Raw genomic sequence first — 25637 nt, forward strand, 5'->3', positions numbered from 1 at the left:
TGCATTGACCCTGCCCTTGATAAAACACAGTGGACCAACACCAGCAGCTGACACGGCACCCCAGACCATCACTGACTGTGGGTACTTGACACTGGACTTCTGGCATTTTGGCATTTCCTTCTCCCCAGTCTTCCGCCAGACTCTGGCACCTTGATTTCCGAATGACATGCAGAATTTGCTTTCATCCAAAAAAAGTACTTTGGACCACTGAGCAACAGTCCAGTGCTGCTTCTCTGTAGCCCAGGTCAGGCGCTTCTGCCGCTGTTTCTGGTTCAAAAGTGGCTTGACCTGGGGAATGCGGCACCTGTAGCCCATTTCCTGCACACGCCTGTGCACGGTGGCTCTGGATGTTTCTACTCCAGACTCAGTCCACTGCTTCCGCAGGTCCCCCAAGTTCTGGAATCGGCCCTTCTCCACAATCTTCCTCAGGGTCCGGTCACCTCTTCTCGTTGTGCAGCGTTTTCTGCCACACTTTTTCCTTCCCACAGACTTCCCACTGAGGTGCCTTGATACAGCACTCTGGGAACAGCCTATTCGTTCAGAAATGTCTTTCTGTGTCTTACCCTCTTGCTTGAGGGTGTCAATAGTGGCCTTCTGGACAGCAGTCAGGTCGGCAGTCTTACCCATGATTGGGGTTTTGAGTGATGAACCAGGCTGGGAGTTTTAAAGGCCTCAGGAATCTTTTGCAGGTGTTTAGAGTTAACTCATTGATTCAGATGATTAGGTTCATAGCTCGTTTAGAGACCCTTTTAATGATATGCTAATTTTGTGAGATAGGAATTTTGGGTTTTCATGAGCTGTATGCCAAAATCATCCGTATTAAGACAATAAAAGACCTGAAATATTTCAGTTAGTGTGCAATGAATCTAAAATATATGAATGTTAAATTTTCATCATGACATTATGGAAAATAATGAACTTTATCACAATATGCTAATATTTTGAGAAGTACCTATATTTAGTTCTCAGAAAATTCAAGAAGAACTGGAATGATGACCTTGGGGATCTACCACGCATGCAGAAACACAATAAGTCAGAAAGGTAGGGTGGGACCGGAGCTCTAAAAGCAAACAATAAAAGTTTAAAATCTATCCTAAAACAGGCAGGGAGCCAGTGGAGGGAGGATAAAACGGGGCTGATGTACTCACATCTGGAGGTGTCGGTTAAAATGCGTGCAGCTGCATTGTGGACCATTTGAAGCCTGTTGAGGGACGACTGAGAGACATCGACATAAAGAGCATTACTGTTATCAATTCTTGAGCTTGTAAAAGCATGTATACCCTTCTCAAGATCAGCATAGTATATGTAATGTCTAATACATTTAAGATTACTCTAGATGTTGGTTATATAAATGTTTTAGTTGGTTAATAATTGTACAGTGCAGTACAATACACATTGCAGTGGTTAAATAATACTTGGTGGTAAGAAAAACATTCATACACTATTTTAGTTCTCCTGTAGCAGTATTGGTATTTTACTTTAGATATTAATTAACACTGCCCTTATTTTGAAGTATAAGATTGATATATATTTTTTAATCTGTCTCTTTTAATTGGCTCTCCTCAAAGCTGTTTTAAACATGCGAGTGTTGAACCATCAATACATCCAGCATAGATTAATCTATAAAATTTTACAGGCCTATACCTAAATCAATAATTTATCTCTAAGATTTTCGAAAACATAATGGCTGTTGAACGTATTTCAGTGTTTTAACCCTTTTCAGACAGGAGTTTCAAAATATCTATCTACCGAAACTGCCCTGAAGGACTGGTTGTAGTGTAAAGCGCTTTGGGGTCTCTGGGGACTTGATAAAGAGCTATATACGCGCAGGCCATTTACCATTTAGGATGTCAAGTTACATTTTGATAGTTGCAGACTCTGGAACATTCACTGTCCTAGTTTTGTAAGATCTTACTTTTGCTTTTAAAAATGATGACCTCAGCACCTTAATAAGTAGTCTGCGATATCTGGTAGGGATATCAACATTGGAAGTCTGACAGTATTCACATCAGCCCAGCCGTTTTAGATTCTATCAGCTTTTTGGGTGGAGCCCCTTAAGGTTATGTTTTGGTGCTGATCCAATTTCTCTGATACATATTTGGTATGCAATATATATATATATGCAATATTAGAAACATTCCTTACCACATTGATGCAAATGACATCTATCTGCACTGCTGCTTTACAGGAATGAAATGATCAAATCAATGGGACTATTTGTGAGACACTAAGACATAGTTGAAGGCTTGTTACCTTATGCTGAACTAAAGACTGAATACCGGATCATTGATGCTGACAGCATAGCATCACAAAGCAGACAATATATTAGCCATTTAGATTCAGCTGCCCTGTCTAGTCTGAGATGTTTTTGTTTGATCAGTCCATGTCTCCAAGCAATACATTCAAAGAACAGATTCTAAACAGTTTCTTGTCCTTGAAACATATTTCTAAGCAATAAGCTTAGAACCAAAATATAAATTAGAGAAGCTCACCATTGCTTTAATTTTACCGGTCTTAAAAAGACACATGATCATGTCAAGATGGAGCAATACTCTTCATGGAGACTCTTTACCCATAATAATAGAAAACACATGCCTTCTGTATTGATATCTCTACACTACAAAATTACCAGTTATTTTTTCAAATCTTTTAAAATATTGTTGGTAACAATTAGGGGCTTTGCTTGGTCAAGCCCCTAATTACATCACTGAACTGTTAAAACCTTATTTATTAACTTGAACCCTTAGCTCACCAGCTCGACTGTGAAATATGCTTCCCTAGTCTTTTCGTTGTGGTTATAATAGTAGTTCCTTTAATAAGAAGCTGAAGAGTTTTGTTTTCAGACAAGTGTTTAGTTTTTACGGTATTATACATTTTATCTGAATGTCTACAGTTTTTGTAACTTTTTATTGTTGATTTTGTTGTAAAGTACTTTGGTCACAACACAACCCTGTTGACAGGTTACACTATGCACACTTTTTCTTTCACATCACAAAATCCTGCCATGTTAACAGAGAGTGAGTACAATTTTGAGAGCCTCTGTGTAAATAAAGTTTACCATTGTTAAGTGTTGCCATAAATCAAGAAAATCAACATAAACCAGCAGGCAGGTTTATGTTGATTTTCATGTAGTATTTCATTGTTCTTTTTACTATTTAACAATGAAAAGACACACAAAGACTTTAATACGTTCAGGTGTTTTGGGTCAGCAGATTATATACATGCACATTTGACTGCATTATTGTTTTGGGCACAGGTCTCCAATTTAATGACATTAACTTACAACCCTAAATAAATGCTAGAGCCCATTGTGATCATGATCTGTAATTGGCCTGCTGCTCTTAATGAAAAAAGTGCATGCTATTCAGCGAGAAAAGCCATTAGATGTACAGAAGGCTCAGGGCCATTTTACAAGCCTTGCTGTTAAATTGTCACAGTATTGTAGTGTAACAGGCTACACAAACACCACGAGGCCCACCTAAAGATCTACCACATTTATAATGTTTTAAAAGTCTTTTGAAGATTTTATTTAATCTTTTTTTTTTTTTTTTGCATTGGACTACATTTTTGTTTTGTTTACTAAAGCTATCATTAAACAGCCGTCATAACCTGCTATGTGAAGTGCTAGTGTGATTTAAAAAAAACAACCTTGATTTCTAAAGGGTTTGCTATAATATTCCTTTTAAAAATGGACCATGACAAGGCCCACACTTCCCATATACGCAAGATGTTCGCTGAATCCGGTTTAGAGTTTTTTGTTTTACAAGTGCAAAGAAATGACATTGGCAGAGTTGCGTCTCTTCGCTCCTGTGGGGAATTGCTGTCTCTGTTAGGTTAGCAGTGCCACCATACTGATAAAACTGGTTGTAAACAATGATAGAGGATTATTACTGCAAAAAACTCACAGAAAAGGTTAGATACAGAAACATAAACAGGCTTGAGCTGTTGTTCAATTTTTGTTATATAATTTTGCTTTGCAGAATATGTGTTTGTCTCATCTTTCCCCAAACTGTTCCTTTGCCTAAATGTTTAACTTTTTATACCACTAGTTGATTTTAATGAGTGTGGAGGCTGGAAATCAATCAACATGTGATGATACTTTCAACCTCAAAGGTGTCGCAGCCCTCCTTATTCCAGTGTGTACAAAACAACAAACATGTTATTTTTCAAAATCAATAGAAACCCTGGCAGCATCAGAAATAGTATTTCTCACACCGTAGGTGACCCTGACAAATAGCAATTCATTCTGCAAGGAAAGTGTCAACTCTTATGACCTTCCCCGATGCAGCTGTTCCCTTGATAAACCTGTCCATCATTACGTTTTTTTCAGCCTTCAGCAACCAGATACTTTTGTGAGACAACTGGATTGATCTTCTGGCAAGAAGTGTGTCTTGCACTTCTTTTTCATTTAAATTATAATTTTTTTTCCTAAAACGAAACAGATTTTGGCATCAGTTTGCAGTTATTATAGACTGATTGATCAGAAGAAGCTCCTGTAGATGCAAATATTATTGAATGTTTAGAAGGAATTAAATATTTATTGTAAGACAAACCTAAACGAATTATGAACATCTACAACTGTTCCACTATGTAATTGATTGTGGTTGTTGATTTTGTGTTTGATCACTTAATGGGACCATACCGAGGGTTTGCACTTCTTATGTGTATATAACAGATTTAAGGCAGATTTATGAAATGAGATCTGTGTATTGTGTACAGCTCATACGTGCCAATTTCTTTTTTTTCCTTAACAAAATATTTCAGTTTTAAACCAGGATTATAGCCTTAATGGCTTTAAGACCTCCTTTACACCAGATCTTCTCACTATCCCACTGGTACATGTATCACGTCTGCACTGGGGTGTTCCTCACAATCTGCTGAATTTCCCTCCAGATTTGGTAGGCTTCTGTGCCTCCACCATCCGTTTCAGCCTTACTGTGAAGCAGGGAATGCCATCAGTATTTTCATCTGCTTATCAGCACTATAAGAGTATGTAGGTGAGGGGGTTTTCTGTACTAAATACTGCACACTGCCCAGTGTGTCATACTGTGCATTAATTCCAAACAGGCATAGCGCTCTTTGTACATATCCTAGCAAATATAGACGGAAGGAATCATTCACACAGAATCTGAAGATGAAGCCTTGCTTGTTTTATGAGCTGCCTGGGAAATTGGCTATATTGTGGTATAAACCTGCTCCCATTTTTTCCTGCCCATCCTTAAGTTCTAACACTAAATACAATGCCACAGCTTCTTCTTACATCAGTAGAACTCAACATCACAGACCAAATAACATTTCGGTCTCCCAACATCCTTATATGCACATTTGGAGGTGTACCACTTCTTCCTACCAGGAATCCTGATTCCTGCAGAGAGCCCAGCACTTAACGATTTAAAGTACAAGGGCCTGCACATGGTACTTTTATATTGGTATTTTTTGTATTGTTTGTTTCTTAGGTTTTTGGTGTCCTTTTTTTGCAGCCAATGCTGTGGCTGGATGCTGTGCACAAGTGGCGGATGCTGGTCTTTCAAGGAGGGGAAGCTCAATTTCAAGATTGCTGAGTCGCTCATTTTGCTGTCAATCAAAAAGGGATTCAGCCTCAGACAGATCATCCAATCATCATGCAGAAGCTGAGCATCCAGGTCAGCCAAGGCCAGCCCACTGCCCCATAGACCCCCAGAGACGCTGAGCGTCCAATGGGCGGGACAAAGCCCAGCATTTATCCAATGACTCGTCTCGTTTCGCTGCAGCCGAGGCTGCCCCATAGACTCCAAGAGATGCTGAGCATCCGATGGGCGGGACAAAGCCCAGCATTTTTGCTTCGCTATTGAACTCACTGTTTAAAGCATTATGAAGCTGTGGGAATGAGTGAGAGGAAAGCCTCGTCCTTACCAGTGATAAGAAGCTGATTCTGAACAAAAGTTGAGCGCGTTGTAGCGCATATTTAGCCAATGACATGTACACACAACAGTATATATTTGATCGCTTATTTTTTGACATTTTAGGGGAAGCTGAGCTTCCCTTGCAGTCTTAGAGGAATCACCACTGCTGTGCACCGAACAGCTACTGTGCCAGAAGTGCAACAATAAATTAGGCTAACTGAGGTAATGGCAGGCTGTTGTAGGTGTGATGATATTGGACCCTTGGGTTAAAAGCCTGTATGGCCTCCTCTGCTCTGAATTCTGTTATGACCAAGTCACATAGGTGCAGCTGAGCTACCATAGCTTTTACCAGGCTCCTTCTCATATCACCAGAACAAAGATAAATGGAAAATGGACCAAACTTTTATACACTGTAGTGTAGGGCTGCACAGTATTAGGAAAACATGTGATGTGCAATAATATTGGTGAATATTGCGATAATGATATGACTGGTAAATAATAAACAAAAGACTGAAAAAGGGACTATGTCTTCCTCCTGTGGGTTCATACCAACAGAGACACGAGATAATAAGTAGTCTGTCCAGCTGCGAAAAAAAAAAAATATTTCCATCTGAGCAACAAGGTTTTTATTTTAAAAAATTGCTTCTGATAATCGGCCCTGTTGTATTGATTTTTTAGTCCTGCCGACCACTTAAAGGCCTTTTACACAAGTCTCATTCACTCATTTATACAGCAGTACACAGATCGGAAGGTAACTGGGAGTTTAGTGCCTTAGGTGGAATCGAACTCAAAAGTATTGCCAGCTTAACTACTGCCACCACTACCACCGTTATAGAAAATCACCAAAATCTCACCACATGGGCATGTTGAAAGCAGTCGGCAAAAACTCTTATGCTTCACCACGGGTAATGTAAAATATACTTTAATCTCGACTCATCCCAGAAAACCTATTTAAGCCGTGAAAGAGACCACTCCTGTTATAAAAAATTTTTACTGTCATGATGAAGTGTTAGTCTGATGTCAAAGGGGCCTAAGGAGAAACTGCAGTGTGACATTAATCTATAGGCTTGTTGCAAAATACGGTGTTTGATTGTGGTATGGAAATCCCTTTCTTGTTGTCACAAAATACAACACTTTTCAAATTTCTTGGGCTTCTTGTCTTGCTTATTTGTAGCTTCTTACTTTAAGTCCCAGGAGGCCCAGAACTTGTTAGGGGCTCGATATTGATCAAGTTAGTCAGCCTTTAAGTTGTGCCAAAAGATCTTTGTGGGTAAGCTTCAAAATGTCACAATCATTCTGGAAGATAGTAGGCATTACACGCTAGTTTCTATTGTTGTCCAATTGTAAAGAGATAAGGTGGCCTGCCAGGTTTTAGATGGCCCGTAACTCAACCAAAGAAACATATTTTCACTAGCCAAAATCTTTGATGTTTTTAGAAATTGCCCTTAAAAGCTTCTAAATGCTGATTTCTGAATGTATGACTCTCATCTCCCTATCTCCCTCCTTAATGATTTGTTAGATTTTTGTAATTCCTTTGCCACGGTATTGGTAATGAATGCAGATTATTTACTTTTTTGCGCAATCAGAGACTCATAAAGCTTCCAGCTATTTATTACACATTTTTCTTTCGTGTTTTAGGATATTGGGATGCTGAGTAGAGTGGAGGCTGTACCTAGGATGCGTGCCTAGCTAACCCATGGAGAACTGACAGGAGCAGTGCTGGATGGAGGCCAAGTCACTGGATGGCGAAGACGAGGAAGCACACAGTATTGTGGATCACACGCATTTTTTTTTCTCTTCCTCAGATCAAAAGTCGATGCGCCTTGATTGTTAAGAGATGGCATAAACAGATCAGGATAGGCAGTCAGTGCTGAACAAACTGTGCTGCACATAGGATTTCAAGTGTTTTTTTTTGTTTTTGTTTTTTGTTTTTGCTAATTTCAGGGTGATAACAAGAGCAGTATAGATACTAGATAACATTCCCTGATTAAATTGGAGAACACACAGAAGTCTGCAATAGGAAGCAAAGAGGAACCATCATGGGCATCTGTAAATGCAAGGTTTCCTGGTTTTTGTTTTTAGCGGGTTTAGTGTTAACAGGAGTAGCTTTGGAATATGAAGGGGTACCTGGTCAGTGGACTCGCTTTGCTCAGTGGGACGCAAAGATGACAGGTGAGCTGAGCTTTATTCTGAAGACCAACATCAGCAAAGCCCTGGTCCTCTATCTCGATGATGGTGGGAACTGCGACTTCTTGGAGCTCCTGATCGAACAGGGAAGGCTACAGATGCGCTTCACCATCCACTGCGCAGAGCCGGCCTCCCTGCACACGGAGACATACGTCAGCGACCAGCGCTGGCACAGAGTCCTCCTCTCCCGCAATTATAGGGAGACCCGATTAGTGCTGGACAATGAGGAGAAAGTAGCAGAGGTGAAGTCCAAGAGGAAAGAGATGGTTGTGGCCAGTGACCTCTACGTCGGTGGGATTTCACCCGACGTGCGTCTCTCTGCTCTTACATCGAGCACCGTCAAGTATGAGCCCCCGTTCCAGGGCTTTATAACCAATCTGAAAATGGGAGATGCTCTACCTGTGCTGCTGGACGGTCAAGCCGTGCATAATGATTTGGAGTACATATGTGACGCACATTCTCCCTGCAGCAACAAAGGCCTGTGCTCTGTTAGCCAAGGAGAAGTCCTCTGCGAATGTATCAATACAAGCTATAGGGGAAGGTACTGCCAAGAAGGTGGGTACAATCTAATCTTTCAGTTTACAGCATAATGTGTTTTTAGAAAATATTTGACAGAAAACACACTGTTTTCATTTTAACTTAAAATCATGTAGACATGCTGTGTTTCAGACCTAAACTGTTTTTTATCTTAAGTTTTGTTGGTTTGTCAGAAGTGAATCTTTCAGAACTTAATATTTTTTGGGCTTTTAGGTTGATTTGTTGTTTTTCTATAGTGGAATGACGAAAATATGAAGAAAATATGTTGTTGATTGTTTTGTTGTTTTATACATAAAGGTTTAAATATTTACATACACCCCGATTAATATTTATGTCCCTTTTTGTAGGCAGCAACAAGCCTCTGACAAAATTATGAAAGGATTTTTTTTAGCTGTACTAATTCCTTGGCAAAATTAGTACAGCTCATTTAAACTGGTTGGCTTTCTGGTATGATCTGTTAAGCATGATCTACAAATTTTTCTACAGGGTTGTGGCCATTGCTTTGGGAATTGTTTTGCATAACTTTAATGTTACCATCATTATACATTCTAAAACCAATTTTTTCGCATGTTTTGGATCATTGTTTCATCCAGGCAGCTTGCTGATACGAGGTGAGATTAACCTTCATCTATCCACTACTAGCAGCAAAAGAATCCCACAGAATGATGCATCCACCACCATTTGTTTTTGTATTTTTATTTTTTATTTCACCTGTATTTATACAGGTAAATATCCAAGGTCTCATTTTCAGGGCCCACCTGTTTTAAATAGACATACAAAACAGCAATATGTTAAACAGACAATTGCCATTACAATTTATATGACAAATGAAATGAAATATACAACTGGATAAAGACAATTGCAATAAAGCATTTAGAACAAGAACATACAAACATTGATGCTATCTTCATTGTCCTATGACAATGGAGCTGTCATGCTTGACAGCTGGTGCAGATGTTTGAAAGCTTAACCCTGACTCTTCCATACATACTTTTTGTCACTGTGGCTAAATGGCTCAACAATGACTTCTAACACACATCAAAGCTGGTTTTGGAATGCATAAACTAGGCGGACCTTAAGCTTCTGGAATGGTCCCTAACACATATATATTACAGTAAAGTGACTATGCTTCACATCTAGGGCCGTGCGTGCAAATCAACAAATTTTATTAACCTGTACCATTTCTATGAGAATGGTCAAATATTTATCCAGAATTGTACCAGAAACGTGTTGATGGCTATGAAGAGGGTAGTTGAGGTGCAGCTGGCTAAGCGCAGATAATCAAATATTAGTTGCAGTATACGTATGATTTTGACTGTGTCAATTAGAGAAAATCCCCAATTAATTAAAAACACATAATTCTTATTTTTAAAAATCATTGAAGCTATATCCTGAATATTCACTCCAACCTGGAAAAGGAGCAGTTGGTATGACATACATGCCCATGCTGGGTGCATGCAAACTTCTGACTGGAGCTGTCTTTTGTAATGTATATGCACTAAACTGTGAATGCTACTATTAGCTACATTTGTTTGGCTCATAAATAATACCAATATGTTATTATTATCCCATTCTAAACATATAGTTCAAACTCTCATTCAGCTCCTGGGGATAATCAATAGAGCCCACTTAACAGCAATCCAAGACAAAGTATGCTCCAGCAGTGCTCACATGTTGCTCGGTGAAGCAGTTATCTTCACAAGAGAGAGGATTTAAGTCGTCTAATGTGATTGGTGTTTGCATCTGTTTTTTCCTTTTCTTTAAATGCTCAGACTTTTAACAGGCCTCCCAAAATGGATGTCATTTTCTTCTTCTGGAAAACGGCGAGCAAAGAATTTAGCATTATAAAGTGAGCTTTTAATCTCTTGCAGCTCAGAGCGGAACGTGTAAATGTAGAATATATTTTCCACTTTGTGTTTTAGGTTTTTGGTGTTTTATGAATGTTAACCATTAGAAATATGATTGACGTGGAAACTATGCAGATCAACCACAGGGTTTTTGTTACATTCCAAAACACTAAAGATCCCAGACTGTGGTCCTTTTAATTTAACAATGATTGCAAGAAATGTATTTATGTGCATCAGATGTGATACAATGCCTCCATTAAAGGGCAATCATTTTATTGCTGTGAGTATAATGGGTGTCAAAATCAGACCCACCATGCAAGGCTGAATAGTTTTACTCAGCATGCATTTTCTTATTAAGAGCAACAGCAGAGAAATATAACATAACATTGTGTATCCATGGTATGGTATGGACAAAGCGGTACATTTTATGTATTATTCTGCTGTCACTGTTGTAAATGTCTGTTTTTTTCTTCTTTGTTCTACTGCAGCTGTCCAGAGAGAAGTCGAAGGTAAGGATATGCATCAGATAATGAGCGCAGAGAACGTGGCCTATTTTATGGTGATGCTCTTATTTGCAAAGGATCACCTTAGCATGGAGCGTGTGAGAGAGAGTGTGGTTATGATAAGGTTGTTATTTTCAGGTTGGACTGCAGTTCCAACATCCAACAAATTAAGCTGAGCTGAGATATACTATCGCCGGTCATAGGGTCACAAAAGGGAAAAGCGCCTAATGTGCTGAACACTTACTGTGTACATAATCAGCGCATTCAAGGTGACTAAAGGTCTGCAGAGTGTGTGGGAGTCACACAATATGGATAACATTCACAAACTGCATTAAGGAGCAAATGACAACACACAGTTGCAATTCGATTTTTTATGAATCCAGCTTTTTTTCTGGCTCTGCAGGGCATATTTTTCACATTTTAATTACTGTTATAAGGTTTACTTTGTATTACGTGTCATTAAGTGCCGAGGTCAATATGTGTGCAGTATTAAACTTATAATCATCTTACTCAGCATGACTGATCACTGAAACCCTTACAATCAACTTGTGTGTAATAAGATTTCACAAAAACTCACACTATTTCAAATGACCACATTTTGGTTCATAATGAGGGGCCCATACCGAGCCAAAATGAAGACTGAGCATGAGGTGTGAGATATGTTTAGTCAACATTGGAGAGATACATCCATCTCCCCCAGTAAGGACACGTGCCTCTGGTGAAAGGGCAGCCAACAGGCTCAGGAGACCAGTATGAGGTGTGCTGCACTGGTACACGTTATAAATCACTGTTACTGACTCAAGATGCCAAACACGCACACACACACCTGCTTTATGAAGTCCTGCCTCTGGCACACATTTGGCATATGACAGCAAAATAGACAGAAAATTGCAAAATGATATTAGTTTCATGTATTGTTTCTGACATACAATGCTTTGTAGAATTATTTATACCCCTTGAAATTTTTTTTCCATTTTGTCACATTACAACCACAAAATAAAGTGGAAGGAAAATGATGCATGGCTTTCTACATTGTTTTATAAAGAACAACCTGAAAAGTGTGGCATGCGTTTTTATTCAGCTCCCTTTATTCTGACACCGATTAATAAAATCCAGTGCAACGAAGTTCCTTCAGAAATCATCTGGTAAACTGCATTAACCAGTGCTTAATTTAATGAGAGACCTCAAGTGTAATGGTTTCAGTGAAGAGCAATATGAAGTAAAATTTTTATCACAATATTTTTTGGTACTTGTTGCGATACTGATGAAAAGTCTTCAAAAATTCCCTGCAACTGGGTAATCGAATGTAGAACTATGACTGTATGTGTTATTGCACACAATCATAGCCTCACAAACACGAATACAGCTCCTAAAAAAAAGTGTTTATATTGACACTTGTTGTTGCTCTAATGAAAAAAACAGTTGAAGTATGGTAAAACGATAAAAAAAAGAACCTTTAACCCTACTCTTAGTGTTTTGGGGTTGCAAAACTTTCATTAGAGTTTATTGTGTTCATGATTAATTAAGAAAATCTTATCTCAATCTACACTGCTCAAAAAAAATAAAGGGAAGACTCAAATAACATCCTAGATCTGAATGAATGAAATATTCTCATTGAAGACTTTGTTCGTAAAAAGCTGAATGTGGTGACAACAAAAACCATCAATGGAAATCAAATTTATTAACCAATGGAGGCCTGGATTTGGAGTCACACACAAAATTAAAGTGGAAAAACACACTACAGGCTGATCCAACTTTGATATAATGTCCTTAAAACAAGTCAAAATGAGGCTCAGTATTGTGTGTGACCTCCATGTGTCTGTATGACCTCCCTACAACGCCTGGGCATGCTCCTGATGAGATGGTGGATGGTCTCCTGAGGGATCTCCTCCCAGACCTGGACTAAAGCATCCACCAACTCCTGGACAGTCTGTGGTGCAACGTGATGTTGGTGGATGGAGCGAGACATGATGTCCCAGATGTGCTCAATCGGATTCAGGTCTGGGGAACGGGCGGGCCAGTCCATAGCTTCAATGTCTTCATCTTGCAGGAACTGCTGACACACTCCAGCCACATGAGGTCTAGCATTGTCCTGCATTAGGAAGAACCCAGGGCCAACCACACCAGCATATGGTCTCACAAGGGGTCTGAGGATCTCATCTTGGTACCTAATGGCAGTCAGGCTACCTCTGGTGAGCACATGGAGAGCTGTGCGGCCCTCCAAAGAAATGCCACCCCACACCATTACTGACCCACTGCCAAACCGGTCATGCTGAAGGATGTTGCAGGCAGCAGATCTCTCTCCACGGTGTCTCCAGACTCTGTCACGTCTGTCACATGTGCTCAGTGTGAACCTGCTTTCATCTGTGAAGAGCACAGGGTGCCAGTGGCGAATTTACCAATCCTGGTGTTCTCTGGCAAATGCCAAGCGTCCTGCACGGTGTTGGGCTGTGAGCACAACACCCATTTGTGGACGTCGGGCCCTCATACCATCCTCATGGAGTTGGTTTCTAACTGTTTGTGCAGACACATGCACATTTGTGGCGTGCTGGAGGTCATTTTGCAGGGCTCTGGCAGTGCTCCTCCTGTTCCTCCTTGCACAAAGGTGGAGGTAGCGGTCCTGCTGCTGGGTTGTTGCCCTCCTACGGCCTCCTCCACGTCTCCTGGTGTACTGGCCTGTCTCCTGGTAGCGCCTCCAGGCTCTGGACACTACGCTGACAGACAGAGAAAACCTTCTTGCCACAGCTCGCATTGATGTGCCATCCTGGATGAGCTGCACTACCTGAGCCACTTGTGTGGGTTGTAGAGTCCGTCTCATGCTACCACGAGTATGAAAGCACCACCAACATTCAAAAGTGACCAAAACATCATCCAGAAAGCATAGGTACTGAGAAGTGGAACCACTCCTTTATTGAGTGCGTCTTGCTAATCGCCAAAAATTTCCCCCTGTTGTCTATTCCAGACAGCATGTGAAATTGATTGTCAGTCAGTGTTGCTTCCTAAGTGGATAGTTTGATTTCACAGAAGTTTGATTTACTTGGAGTTATATTGTGTTGTTTAAGTGTTCCCTTTATTTTTTTGAGCAGTGTATTTTTCCTAGTAAAAATAAAAATATGTGCGATGCCCATCCCTAATTAAACACTATAAATATCTCATAGAGCATGATCAGCTGATCATCCAAAAATGCAAAAAGCAAAAGAACTCAAACCAATCCAGACATGGTTGTCCACCTAAACTGACATTCAGGGGAAGGAGAGCATTGGGAAGGCAATCCTGCAGAATCCTGGTAGAAGCTGCAAAAGACTTGAAAGAACAATACCAGACGTACAGCCAGTTATACAAGGGGGTGGTTTAGATCAAAGCTGTTCATATGTTTTAATGATTCAGTGAAAGTTTACACATCTTGAAATCGATGTTCATAGACATTGTCCATCCAATAGAAATACACACCATATTTTTAACATTTTTGTCAGAAACCTTTATGTTTCCTTCCATTTCACAATTATGACCTACTTTGTGTTGGTCAATTCCGTTAAAATACGCTGAAGTTTGTGGTTGTATGGTGTCATGTGAAAATGTTATAGTGGCATGAATACTTTAACATAGCTCTGTAGATTTCTGGAGCGCAAAAAGCATGAGCAGAGAATAGGTAGAGATAAAAGCTTCATGGTAGATTCTCTGTGCTGCATTGTATAACTAGTCACAGAGGTATGTGATTTTTACTTTTCAGCAACATTTAACGGATTTTGTCTCAGCACAAATTGCAAAAACAAGCATTAATCATCCCTAATGTGAGCAAGGATGGCAGGTCTCTGCTTATAGCTAAATTGCAAGAAATATCAAATGACATGCGCAAAGAAGAGCACATCAAAATGTTTATTGGATTAAAGCTTGACACGGAAACAATCCCCCTATGCAGAAGATATGAAAACAACACTGAGAAGAGAAAAAAAAAAACACATTCACCCAATGCCTCTTTTTCTGTCCTTCACACAAGTCTATATGAAGGAGCCAGTCTTAAATCGCTTACTCCCGACAGATATGACAAAGATGGTAACCCAAATTCTATATTTGGTCTTGGCTGTGTGTTTTACGCAGCACAGGGGTAGTCTTTATTTGTCTGAGGATCTGCTCTAAGATGGTGAAAACCTTTCAGAATAGCAGGTGAGTCCTCTGAGTTGTTCATCTACAATAGGCTTGCATTGATCTGTCCTCACAAAGGCCAGGCTGGAGCATGCTCAGCTGGCAAAACAGTGCAGCACCCTCTGATGTGCTGCGAGATCTGTGAACAAGAGATAAGGAAAGCCACCAGATGAGGCAAATACAAAAAGAAATCACTCAAATATATAGAAAAAAAACCTTAAACACACACAACTAGTCATTTTTTACTTTAGATATTTATATGAAAACACATGGTAATAATGCAGTCATAGTTAGAAGGATGACAAAGTGTGTGCTAAAGTTTGTGAAGGAAGGGACACAGACAATCCTGATGGACTTGCATTTTGCAGCAGCAGTGACCTTGGTCTAATCCGTAGTCACTAGTAGCCCCTAAATGCAATACATTTTGTGAAAAAAACAAACTTGGCAAATCCTAATCCCCCGAAACTGCCTCTTTCTTCTCAGATGATTGCTAATTAAAGCTTCAGAAATTATGCCCTTCAACATCTGCATCTGTTTTCACTTTATTTTGTAATGAAACTCCTAGAGATAATTGTTTTTTATGCTATAATTTGGGACTTTAAAGGCTAATGCTGCAATAAAAATGTAGAAAAGTACAAATAAGGGTTATTTTAACTTTACGTAGACATTCCAAAATATTTCTCCTCAAGCACATGCTTCAAAATGTTTAAAAAAAAAATATTTTTCTATAATATAAAATTATTTCATAGGTGAAAAGAAAATTAGGATGACAGTAGACAGAATATTGGTGTTCTGTATAAAAGAAACAGAAGAAAATATGTTTTAAGGGACAACCTTTGTTTTTTTCTTTTATTTCACATTACTAAACACTGGTGAAAGCTTTCTTGCTCAGTGGAGATAGGTTTTTTTTTTTCTACCAAAGCAGTTGAATTGCTAAACTAGAACTGGCGCCAGAGCCAGTTTATAACTGGTTCTATTTTCCACAGCCAGAAAACGAGCTTGGTGCTACGTCATTACTTTGATTGAAACGTCTCTTCTATGTTTGATCCTCCCTCTGTTTTATTCTGATTTTCTGTAAAGGATCACATTGCAGCAATCCAGTTTAACTATATATTTCACATTATTAATCTACTTTTTCCTTGAAACAGATGTCCTAATATCATCAGCCTAATTTATTAATGTTAAGACAACAGTCTGTGTGTGCGACATTCCTGCAGTCATGACCAGCTGCTCTCTGATCTGCGATTACAGGAATAGCTGCAAACAGTTATGACGCACAGTTTCAGGCAGGATTCATTAAGAATTTGCTTAGTACAGAATAAATGTAGTAATGTTAAAATGTTATTATTAGCTGATTTAAAGATTATGTTTACACCTGCCAAACACAGCACATTGATCCACATATGACTCTGTGCCATGTCATGCCACATGAAAGATAGGGCCAGCCTAACCTTTTATGTATCTAAGCTTATAACTTAAACATGTTATCTTAAGTGAAGCAGATTAAAAGTATAACTCAGCGGTTATGTTGTAGATGGCTATCCCAGTATTTGGATTAATTATTAGGTTTCTTGAGCCCACCTTTAGCTCTTGATGAAAGCAGTTCTTTCTTGTTCAGTTGAGGTTTTGTGCCCAGATCAGTTTTTTAGTGATGGAGCTGGTGCTTCTGGCAGTGGAAAAAGAAAGAACCAGTTCTAAGCAAGCACTAACTCCAGTTTAGTAAAGTTGGCAACAGAATGCATGCAGTTCATCACATGATCTAGAAATAAGGTGGATTATTTCCATTTATATAACTTCCTATGCCTTTTTGCTTCTTCTGATTCCATTTTTAAACACCTCACTGATCCCAGGATGTGAAAAACCTTCCATCTGTAACAACTTCCACACTCAAGAGTTGTTCTTTTCACAGCCTGGTAGCAATAAGGTGTAAGGCATTTACTTATTAGAAACAAATATTTTTTGAGTTTTAAATCTGCTGGTCAAGTTGGAAATCGTTAAGTTTCGGTTAAGAGCAGATTTCTGGGTGCATCTTTAATGTCTATTAATGCGGTGATGTGTGAACACAGCAAAATTATTCTTAAGCAATTTTTCTGAAAATTACTTAAAGACAAATGTCAGTAACATCCACAAATTACTCAGAGACATGTAACGTCTCTAATTCAGTTAGCAGTTGACACTGTTTATTTTCCATTTTCTTACAGTAAAAAAGAATGATTTGACATATATGAAGGGCAAGTCAGAAGGGTTCTAAGTAGCAATGCTAAGTAGTTCTATTCACCAGTTTAAGTTTCTTCTTATTTAAAAATAGAAAGCTTGTAGATTATGGGTGGGAAGGGCAGCTTATTTCCTCACAGTCTTTCTCCTCTACTATGACTCTACAGATCTGAGCCAGTTATCTCTGGATTTCCATGCACTAAGATTTGGATGGAAGGCACAACAAAGTAGGCACACATTCAGTAGTTAGCTAATGTATAAAAGGGCAGAACGACACCTCTCCTAATCCACACAACTGTTCAGAAATATCGTCAGACTTAATGTTCTAACTAGGGCATTTTCGAGATGACCACCTTGACCTGTTTTCTCCACCAGTGTTTCAGAGAGATGCGGGGTCAGTTTTCTAAAAACCGGCGGCTTGAGGAGACTAAACAGTTTGGTTAAAGCACCTTTTTTGCAAGAAAAGCTGGAGGAAGAGACTATATCTTAATCCAGTCACATTTAGGGGGACAGAGAGAAAAAGCATGATTTCTGTTTTGTACTGTATATACAAAGCCCAATCATCTAGAGAAACAATTAACCACTCATAGGTTCGATCTGAACATGTCAAAATCAGTAAAATACGCATACAAATGAATGCAGAGTGAAAGATACTGCAACCCATCCATGTAGCAACAAAATACATAGAAGCAGTACAATTGAGTTTGACTCAGTGTGATTCCACTGTTAAACACCAGGGTTTGAAATCCTTGTGTCACACCGTCTTTTATTCTGTTATTGTTTGTGTTTTCAGCGAGGCAGAAGATTTTACATATCAGAGCTTTCCAGCAGACTAAAAAAAAAACAACTTTTTTTCACCTTCTGGTGACTGGGTTGATGCATAGATTGGCCTGACATGTGGATTGCACAGCCGCAGTGTGGGTGTACACAGCAGCTCTTTGTCTGCTATGCAGACTGGGCTTTGGCTGAATCCTGTGAGTGAGCAGAGGCTCAGTCACTGGCTTTGCAATGGCACACTCTATCAAAAGCCTACGTGTTGGCAAGCAAGGACACTCCCAGGGGTAATTATGTTCATTCCACACTCAGAGCTGCAGCATTAATTGCCTTGTTCTGCTGTACATGTAAGTAGATTTCTGCAACCTGGCCCTTCCTAAAGTTTTAAGTAATGACTAAAATGGGATGATAGTAGTGATGTAAGTAAGTAATGAGTTTTGTAAGCGACTTACTGAACAGAACTAATACACCGACGAGAGCTATTTGTGTTTACCGACACTGGGCTCATGTGCACAGCAAACGTCTAGCAGGGGGAGCAGGTGTCTTACATGTGTATGTGCAATACAAAAGAAGTAGGGATATGAAGCAGTGGTGTACGGGAATGTAATTAACCCTATTTTGCTCTACATAGTAATATTGCAAACCTCAAAGAGTGTCCAGTGTCACCAGCAATAAGGTGCCTCTTTATTTTGCATTTCCATTCCTTTTGGATGAATCGTGTCACCCCTTCCCTTTTTGAGAGCAATGCTAAACAAAGGTCTTGATGTACAGAGCCTCGTAAAAATATTCACACCCCTAAACTTTTGCACATTTTATTAGGTTACAACCTCCAACTTTAATGTGTTTTAATGAGATTTGATATGACAGATTCAGACACACTATCACATAATTGTGAAATGGAAGGAAAGTATGTGGTTTCAATTTTCGCAACAAATGAAAATATGGCATGCATTTTCATCCAGCCCCCCTAATAATCCTAAATAAAATGCATTTACTTCATCTAACTAGTATTTAGTCCACATGTGTATAACCAAATGTCAGTATAAATCCAGATGTTCAATGAACAGACAGCATCATGAAGACCATAAAACAAAGCAGGAAGGCTAGGGATAGGGACATTTAAAGCACAATTAGGTTTATAAACAATTTCACAAGTTGGTAGAAGGTGCTCTGGTTAGACAAGAGCAAAACTAAACTTTTGGCCTGTATGTAACATGTGGCAGAAAACTAACACTGAACATAACCCAGAATAAGCGCTTTGAATAGCTGAATACGTTGGCGGAAGCGTGATGCTGTGGGATGCTTTTTCAGCCAGGAAAACTGGTATGAACTGATGAGAAGATGAATAGTTAAATGCAAGACATGCCTGGAAGAAAACCTGTTAGAGGCAGTGAAAGACTAGAGACGGAGGTTAAATTTCCCGAAGGACGACGTCCCTGAGCTACAATAGGATGATTTAGAGCAAAGGACATTTGGGTGTTAAAGGCTTTACTCTGAGTTCAGTACCAAATACAATTGAGAATATGTGGCTAGACTTGAAAAGTGAAGTTTGCTGCAGCTCTCCATGTGCACAAATGAATGAATACAAATGTACACCACACTTTTCAGGTTTTTAAATGTAAGAAATTTATAAACCATACATTGTCCTTCAAATGCACCCGTATGCACTACTTTGTGTTAAGCTATCACCTAAAATCTTTGTAAAATACATAAAGGTTTGTTGTAATGTGACAAAAGATGAAAAAGGGGTTTGAATACATTTGCAAAGCACTGTTAAAAATGAACTGTAAAGCTGCAAAACAGATCATAAAAAAATGTGTATGAACCTTACCACGTGTGATTTATTTACATGAGGTGTTTTCAATAAAAAGCAGGCTCTATGTATAGTAACACATCCCAAACGTCTGCATCAAGTAAACATACAATATGTGTTCCATTAGAAAAAAGCATCTGTGTGAGCAACTACCTGTGAGGGTTGCGCCGGTCAAGATGTTTTTTTCTCTCCTTGCCTCCCCTCTCCTCCCTTGAGATGTTTGTCTGTTTCAGTTTAATTTTCCCCTTATATTTTAGTTTGAACTTTGACATCCGTACCTACCCCCAAGGATGTCTGTCACAAACTGCAGTCCAACATTGTGACAATGCTTTTGTTCTCCCGAACCTCTTTATGAACTTCCTGTTTTCGTATCCTTTTTTCTGTTCTTTCCCTCAAGGTCTGGCGCACCTGATGTTAAATCGCCAAGGTATGGGGTCTATTGTTTTGCTTTTCCCTCCCAGCCACCTGAACACCCAGAGATCATTCGGTTTACTGTGCTGCACTAATATTTCCTCTCCTTTTTTTGTTTATTTTTTTTTACATATATTTGCTTGTTCATTTTATGCTTCCTCTCACGTTATTCTCACTACTCACTCAAAATTTGTCCGTCAAACCCTTGTCCTGACCACTGACTGAGCTACTGGAACATCATCATCTCTGCAGTTTTACGCCAAGGTAATGCCTCTATGCTAATAGAATTTCTTCGGTTTGGTTTCATGGTGTTTTCAGAGGGTTCAGTAATGAGGAGGAAATATTTTGCATCCCAAAAGTAGCTTTACCACTTGCAAAACAATCAAGATAGATCATTGTATTCTAGTAGGATATTTGTTTGCTATTTTTCATTTTCAGGGTTTCATTCCAAAACTGCCCAGATTTCTCACTCAGTTGCTTATGATCATTGATCAACAGGGAATTTTAAAGCACAAATGGAAGAGAAATCTTTACCTTGGGGAGTTTCACTAATAAAGAGCTAGCACCCCAGTAATACACACTTGGCAATGATGTTGTTTATCATTTTTCACACTCTGTAGAGCGTTTGAATTAAACTAAAGCCATGCCAGTGTGAGTAAAACCTTGGAAGGCAAACATGCATCTGCTGCTAAACCAAAAAAAATGATCTGTATTAATTCTGAGATACATACAATTACAGTGCTATGAACAAGTATTGGCCTCCTTACAGTTGTTCTTATGTATTTGTTTTTTGTCACTCTTAAATGTTTCAGATAACCAAACGTTTTTTAATATAAATAAATTTGTAAAATTTGTAAATACAGTTTTCCTTTGTTAAGGGATAAAAGCTATCCAAAACAACAGATAATTGTCCCCTTCTTAAATCATAATTTAACTGTGAATAGGATAAATTACTACCAGAACCTGTCTGACAACATGAAGTAGGCTAAAGGATCTCAGAAACAACACACCATGCCCCGATCTAAAGAAATTTAAGAACAGATGCACAACAAAGTCACACAAACTTCTTTTGGCCTGAAGCATGTGTGAAGCAATTTCTAGGGTCTTGGAACATGACCTTAGAAATTCTGAAGATTTTGGGAAGATTTCTGATTCTGAAGACTTCTGGGAAAATATTCTTTGGACGGACAAGACAAAAGTGGGAACAGTTCGGGAGGTGTGTGTACAATTAGGCATAAAACTAACACAGGATTTCAGAAAAGAACATCATACTTGCAGTCAAACTTGAGTGTGATGGTCTGGGTCTGGTTTGCTGCTTCAGGACAATTTTCTCTATTTCATGAAACCATAAATTCTGATCTTTACCAAAATCAAATATGAAGCAGAATAATGAGCCAAAGCACACCAGCAAATCTACCTGAAAATGAGATTTTGGACGGGCTACTCAAAATCTGGACATAAATCTAATTGCGATAAGGTGGCTTGACATTAAACAGACTTTTAATGCTTGAACACCAACCAGTGTAGCTGAAATAAAACATGTCTGCAAAGGAAAGTGGGACACAGCGATGTAAAAGTCTCATTGCCAGTTGTCACAAATACTCGATGACAGTTGTTGCCGCCAAGGGTGGAACAACCACTGATAGGAGTTATGTGGCTATCACTCCTTCACAAAGGGCCACATTGATTTGGATAGCTACTTCTCTCTTTTTGATTGAAATCATAATTTGGAAAATTATTGTATTTATTCAGATTATTTTAGTTTTTTTGAGTGGGCCAAAGTTCCTCCACAGCAATGTAAAAGACTTGTTATACCAAAGCTTGATGTTGCTCCCAAGGGTGGCACAACCAGTCATTAGGTTTTCACATAGAGCCAGATTGGTTTGGATAGCTTATAACACTAATAAATTAAATCATTAATTGAAAACTGCAGTTTGTACATGCTCAGGTTATCTTTGTCTAATGTTATAATTAGTTTGATGATCTGAAACCTATAATACTGACATAAGCTATGACACAAGAAATCTGTAAGAAACAAATAGTTTTTCAATGCACCGTCTATTCAAATTCAAACACATATAGAGGTTTTCTTTTCAAGCATGTGCCATGCCATTCACGCAAAGGTTTTCCTCCTCTTCCCATGACAGTCTGTGTTGCCTTGAAACCTACTTGAGACATGGCTTTAATGACCCAATCTGCCCAAGTCCTCGAGAAAATGACCTAACCAGAAAAAAACTGTGGTTTTAGGTTATCATTAGACTTTCTGTGTTCTTGGGCATTTTATTTGATTTTTGTCAACTCAAATTATCCAGAGACCTGAAACTGAATAATCTGCAGCTGTGAACTGAAATAGCTTTGTCTGTCATCTTGTGTTATTCACACGTCCTCTGAATGAAGAGGGCTTGACGGCACTTTCACTGTTCTCATCTACTTGTTTTGTGTTGAGCTGATAATGATATCAGGACTATTCCGATAAAACAACTGAAGCAAATTAGCCTTATTTCTCTGTACCTACAAACTATGCATTCACAGGCCGAGCATGGGTGTCATTTTACAGATTAAAGTCTGCTTTTATTGTTTGCTAATTGTGGAGCTAATTTCTGCATGTTTAAGCACAGTGAACCTGCCTTAACACTAGAACAGAACACCCTGGATTCCTCCACAATTCTCTATTCTGCTTTCTTAGAATAACTGCTATATAGCTTATTCAGTACATCATACAGTAAGTGTGTCCTAAAGCCACACACAATGTGAGTTATCATGAACTGAAGAATGGGATATGTAATTGCTTAATTTCATGCATTAATGTAAAAGAGAAATTCATTGTAGAAGGGAGATTTACAGAATTATATCTGCAAGTGATAACCATAACGCAAGCCTATAGTTATTAAAATGATATCATGTACATGAGACATCAAATTTTCATTCAGACATTAAATGTTTAAGGGAACATTAGTTATTAGCAATTCCCCGGCTTTAGCCTGAGGGGATGTTTGAGATAGAGTTCTGATATGATGTGATGGATTCATATAGACTTCAGGAGAATGAATATTGGCGGGTGTGCACAGAAATCCTTGGTATAATGTAAATGGTAATATTCAGACACCCATGGAATTTGCTGGTAAGCAATTTCTTTTCTTAATCTCTCCTTTAGCCCATTGTTAAGATGATAATCCAACATTTATACTGTATGGGCACACTGCATTTATTCATGCAATTACCCCTGAGAATTTGATTATGTGCTGCTTCTTTTACAAAAACTTTGTTTTAAGCTCAATATTAATGAGCATATCCATTATTTTTTGATAAAATGTGGTCAATGCACTTTTGTGTTACTATGACTCTTCCAAGGTGTCTACTACTGAAGTTTTGTAGAACATTTTGTCATATCTGATGGCCTGACAATTTTTCTCTATTGCAGAATGTCTGCAAACTACAACCAGAGTGCTTAGAAGCAGCTCTTACAGCTGATTTCCTGTTAAGAATATCAGGTTTTTGCAATGTAAAAAGAAACAAGATAAATCTTTTCAATCGTTTCTCACCTTTATTGAGAAATATCTTCCTGCACAGTTCAACTTAAAAACAAACCGTTGTCAGGGGACATAATTATTGAAAAAAAAGTTGAAGTTAGTTGGTTGCCTACATTAAACCTTTTTTTGTTGGAGCACCTTTTGTTTCAGTTTTAGTATTCTGTTTTCTTTGGCAGAAATGGATCAACTTTACGCATCTTGACCAAAGCAGTGTTCAATATCTGATGGCCCTTTCTCAAAATCTCTCAGATTTTTAGAGCAAATGTTGTCAACAGCCCTCTCTAGGAGACCCCACATATTTCCTGTCACATTTAGTTCTTGACTTTAGTTGTGAAGCTATTGAAGAATGCTTTTGTTGATTTGGATGTATTCTTGGATTCACTGCAAGGTTGGAAAACTTAAAAACCTCCTTAGCTGTCCAGCAGACACCTTTAGGTTTTATGACACCCCTACTACCATGTTTCACCTGAGGTGTAGCGTTTCTTTGGGGATGTCAAACATAGCTATTAGAATTGTGGTCCAGCAGTTTAAGGCCTGAGATGTTTTGCTTCAAAGAAAGTGATTCCGTGTTGCAACTGTTCACCTGATTCCAGACATAACAAATACAGGGACTGCTGTCACATATAAAACACAACCTGTACATGACCTAGAATCCTGCACCTTCTTTCATTTAGCTATTGGCATCTTGGCAGCTGACATGTTTACATCACCTTTTACCCATATTTTCTGTGATAATTTTTAACCTCTTCTTGCCGCATCTTGGTGCATAAAGGGTTCTTCTCTGTCTTCTCCAAACATACCTTTAACCAATAAGATTTTTAAATCTGTAGAACCTGGATGCAAACTATAACTTTAGCTAAAGGATGAAAATGTCAAGAAAATCCTTCCAGGAGATCTGAACTTTATTTCTAGTTTATCAGATTTACTACAGGTCCTTCTCAAAATATTAGCATATTGTGATAAAGTTCATTATTTTCCATAATGTCATGATGAAAATTTAACATTCATATATTTTAGATTCATTGCACACTAACTGAACTATTTCAGGTCTTTTATTGTCTTAATACGGATGATTTTGGCATACAGCTCATGAAAACCCAAAATTCCTATCTCACAAAATTAGCATATTTCATCCGACCAATAAAGGAAAAGTGTTTTTAATACAAAAAACGTCAACCTTCAAATAATCATGTACAGTTATGCACTCAATACTTGGTCGGGAATCCTTTTGCAGAAATGACTGCTTCAATGCGGCGTGGCATGGAGGCAATCAGCCTGTGGCACTGCTGAGGTCTTATGGATGCCCAGGATGCTTCGATAGCGGCCTTTAGCTCATCCAGAGTGTTGGGTCTTGAGTCTCTCAACGTTCTCTTCACAATATCCCACAGATTCTCTATGGGGTTTAGGTCAGGAGAGTTGGCAGGCCAATTGAGCACAGTGATACCATGGTCAGTAAACCATTTACCAGTGGTTTTGGCACTGTGAGCAGGTGCCAGGTCGTGCTGAAAAATGAAATCTTCATCTCCATAAAGCTTTTCAGCAGATGGAAGCATGAAGTGCTCCAAAATCTCCTGATAGCTAGCTGCATTGACCTTGCCCTTGATAAAACACAGTGGACCAACACCAGCAGCTGACACGGCACCCCACACCATCACTGACTGTGGGTACTTGACACTGGACTTCTGGCATTTTGGCATTTCCTTCTCCCCAGTCTTCCTCCAGACTCTGGCACCTTGATTTCCGAATGACATGCAGAATTTGCTTTCATCCAAAAAAAGTACTTTGGTCCACTGAGC

The 25637-nt window shown here is 38.9% G+C and overlaps 1 protein-coding gene across 3 annotated transcripts in view; it reads left to right on the forward strand.

The window, feature by feature from the left end:
• The window catches only part of nrxn2a (neurexin 2a), a 251685-nt gene that overhangs the window by 41502 nt on the left and 184546 nt on the right, over positions 1-25637 (forward strand). The window contains exons 2-6 of one of the 3 annotated variants that reach the window (XM_047378533.1): positions 7521-8624; positions 9200-9217; positions 10942-10962; positions 20298-20327; positions 20564-20575. In XM_047378533.1, coding sequence (XP_047234489.1) covers positions 7922-8624; positions 9200-9217; positions 10942-10962; positions 20298-20327; positions 20564-20575 — 784 coding nt within the window. In that variant the 5' untranslated portion in view covers positions 7521-7921. The remainder of the gene's footprint in view (positions 1-7520; positions 8625-9199; positions 9218-10941; positions 10963-20297; positions 20328-20563; positions 20576-25637) is intronic. The other 2 variants (XM_047378530.1, XM_047378531.1) reach the window with 2 other exon arrangements.

The sequence above is a fragment of the Girardinichthys multiradiatus genome, chromosome 11 (assembly GCF_021462225.1).
Source record: "Girardinichthys multiradiatus isolate DD_20200921_A chromosome 11, DD_fGirMul_XY1, whole genome shotgun sequence".
Taxonomy (NCBI): domain Eukaryota; kingdom Metazoa; phylum Chordata; class Actinopteri; order Cyprinodontiformes; family Goodeidae; genus Girardinichthys; species Girardinichthys multiradiatus.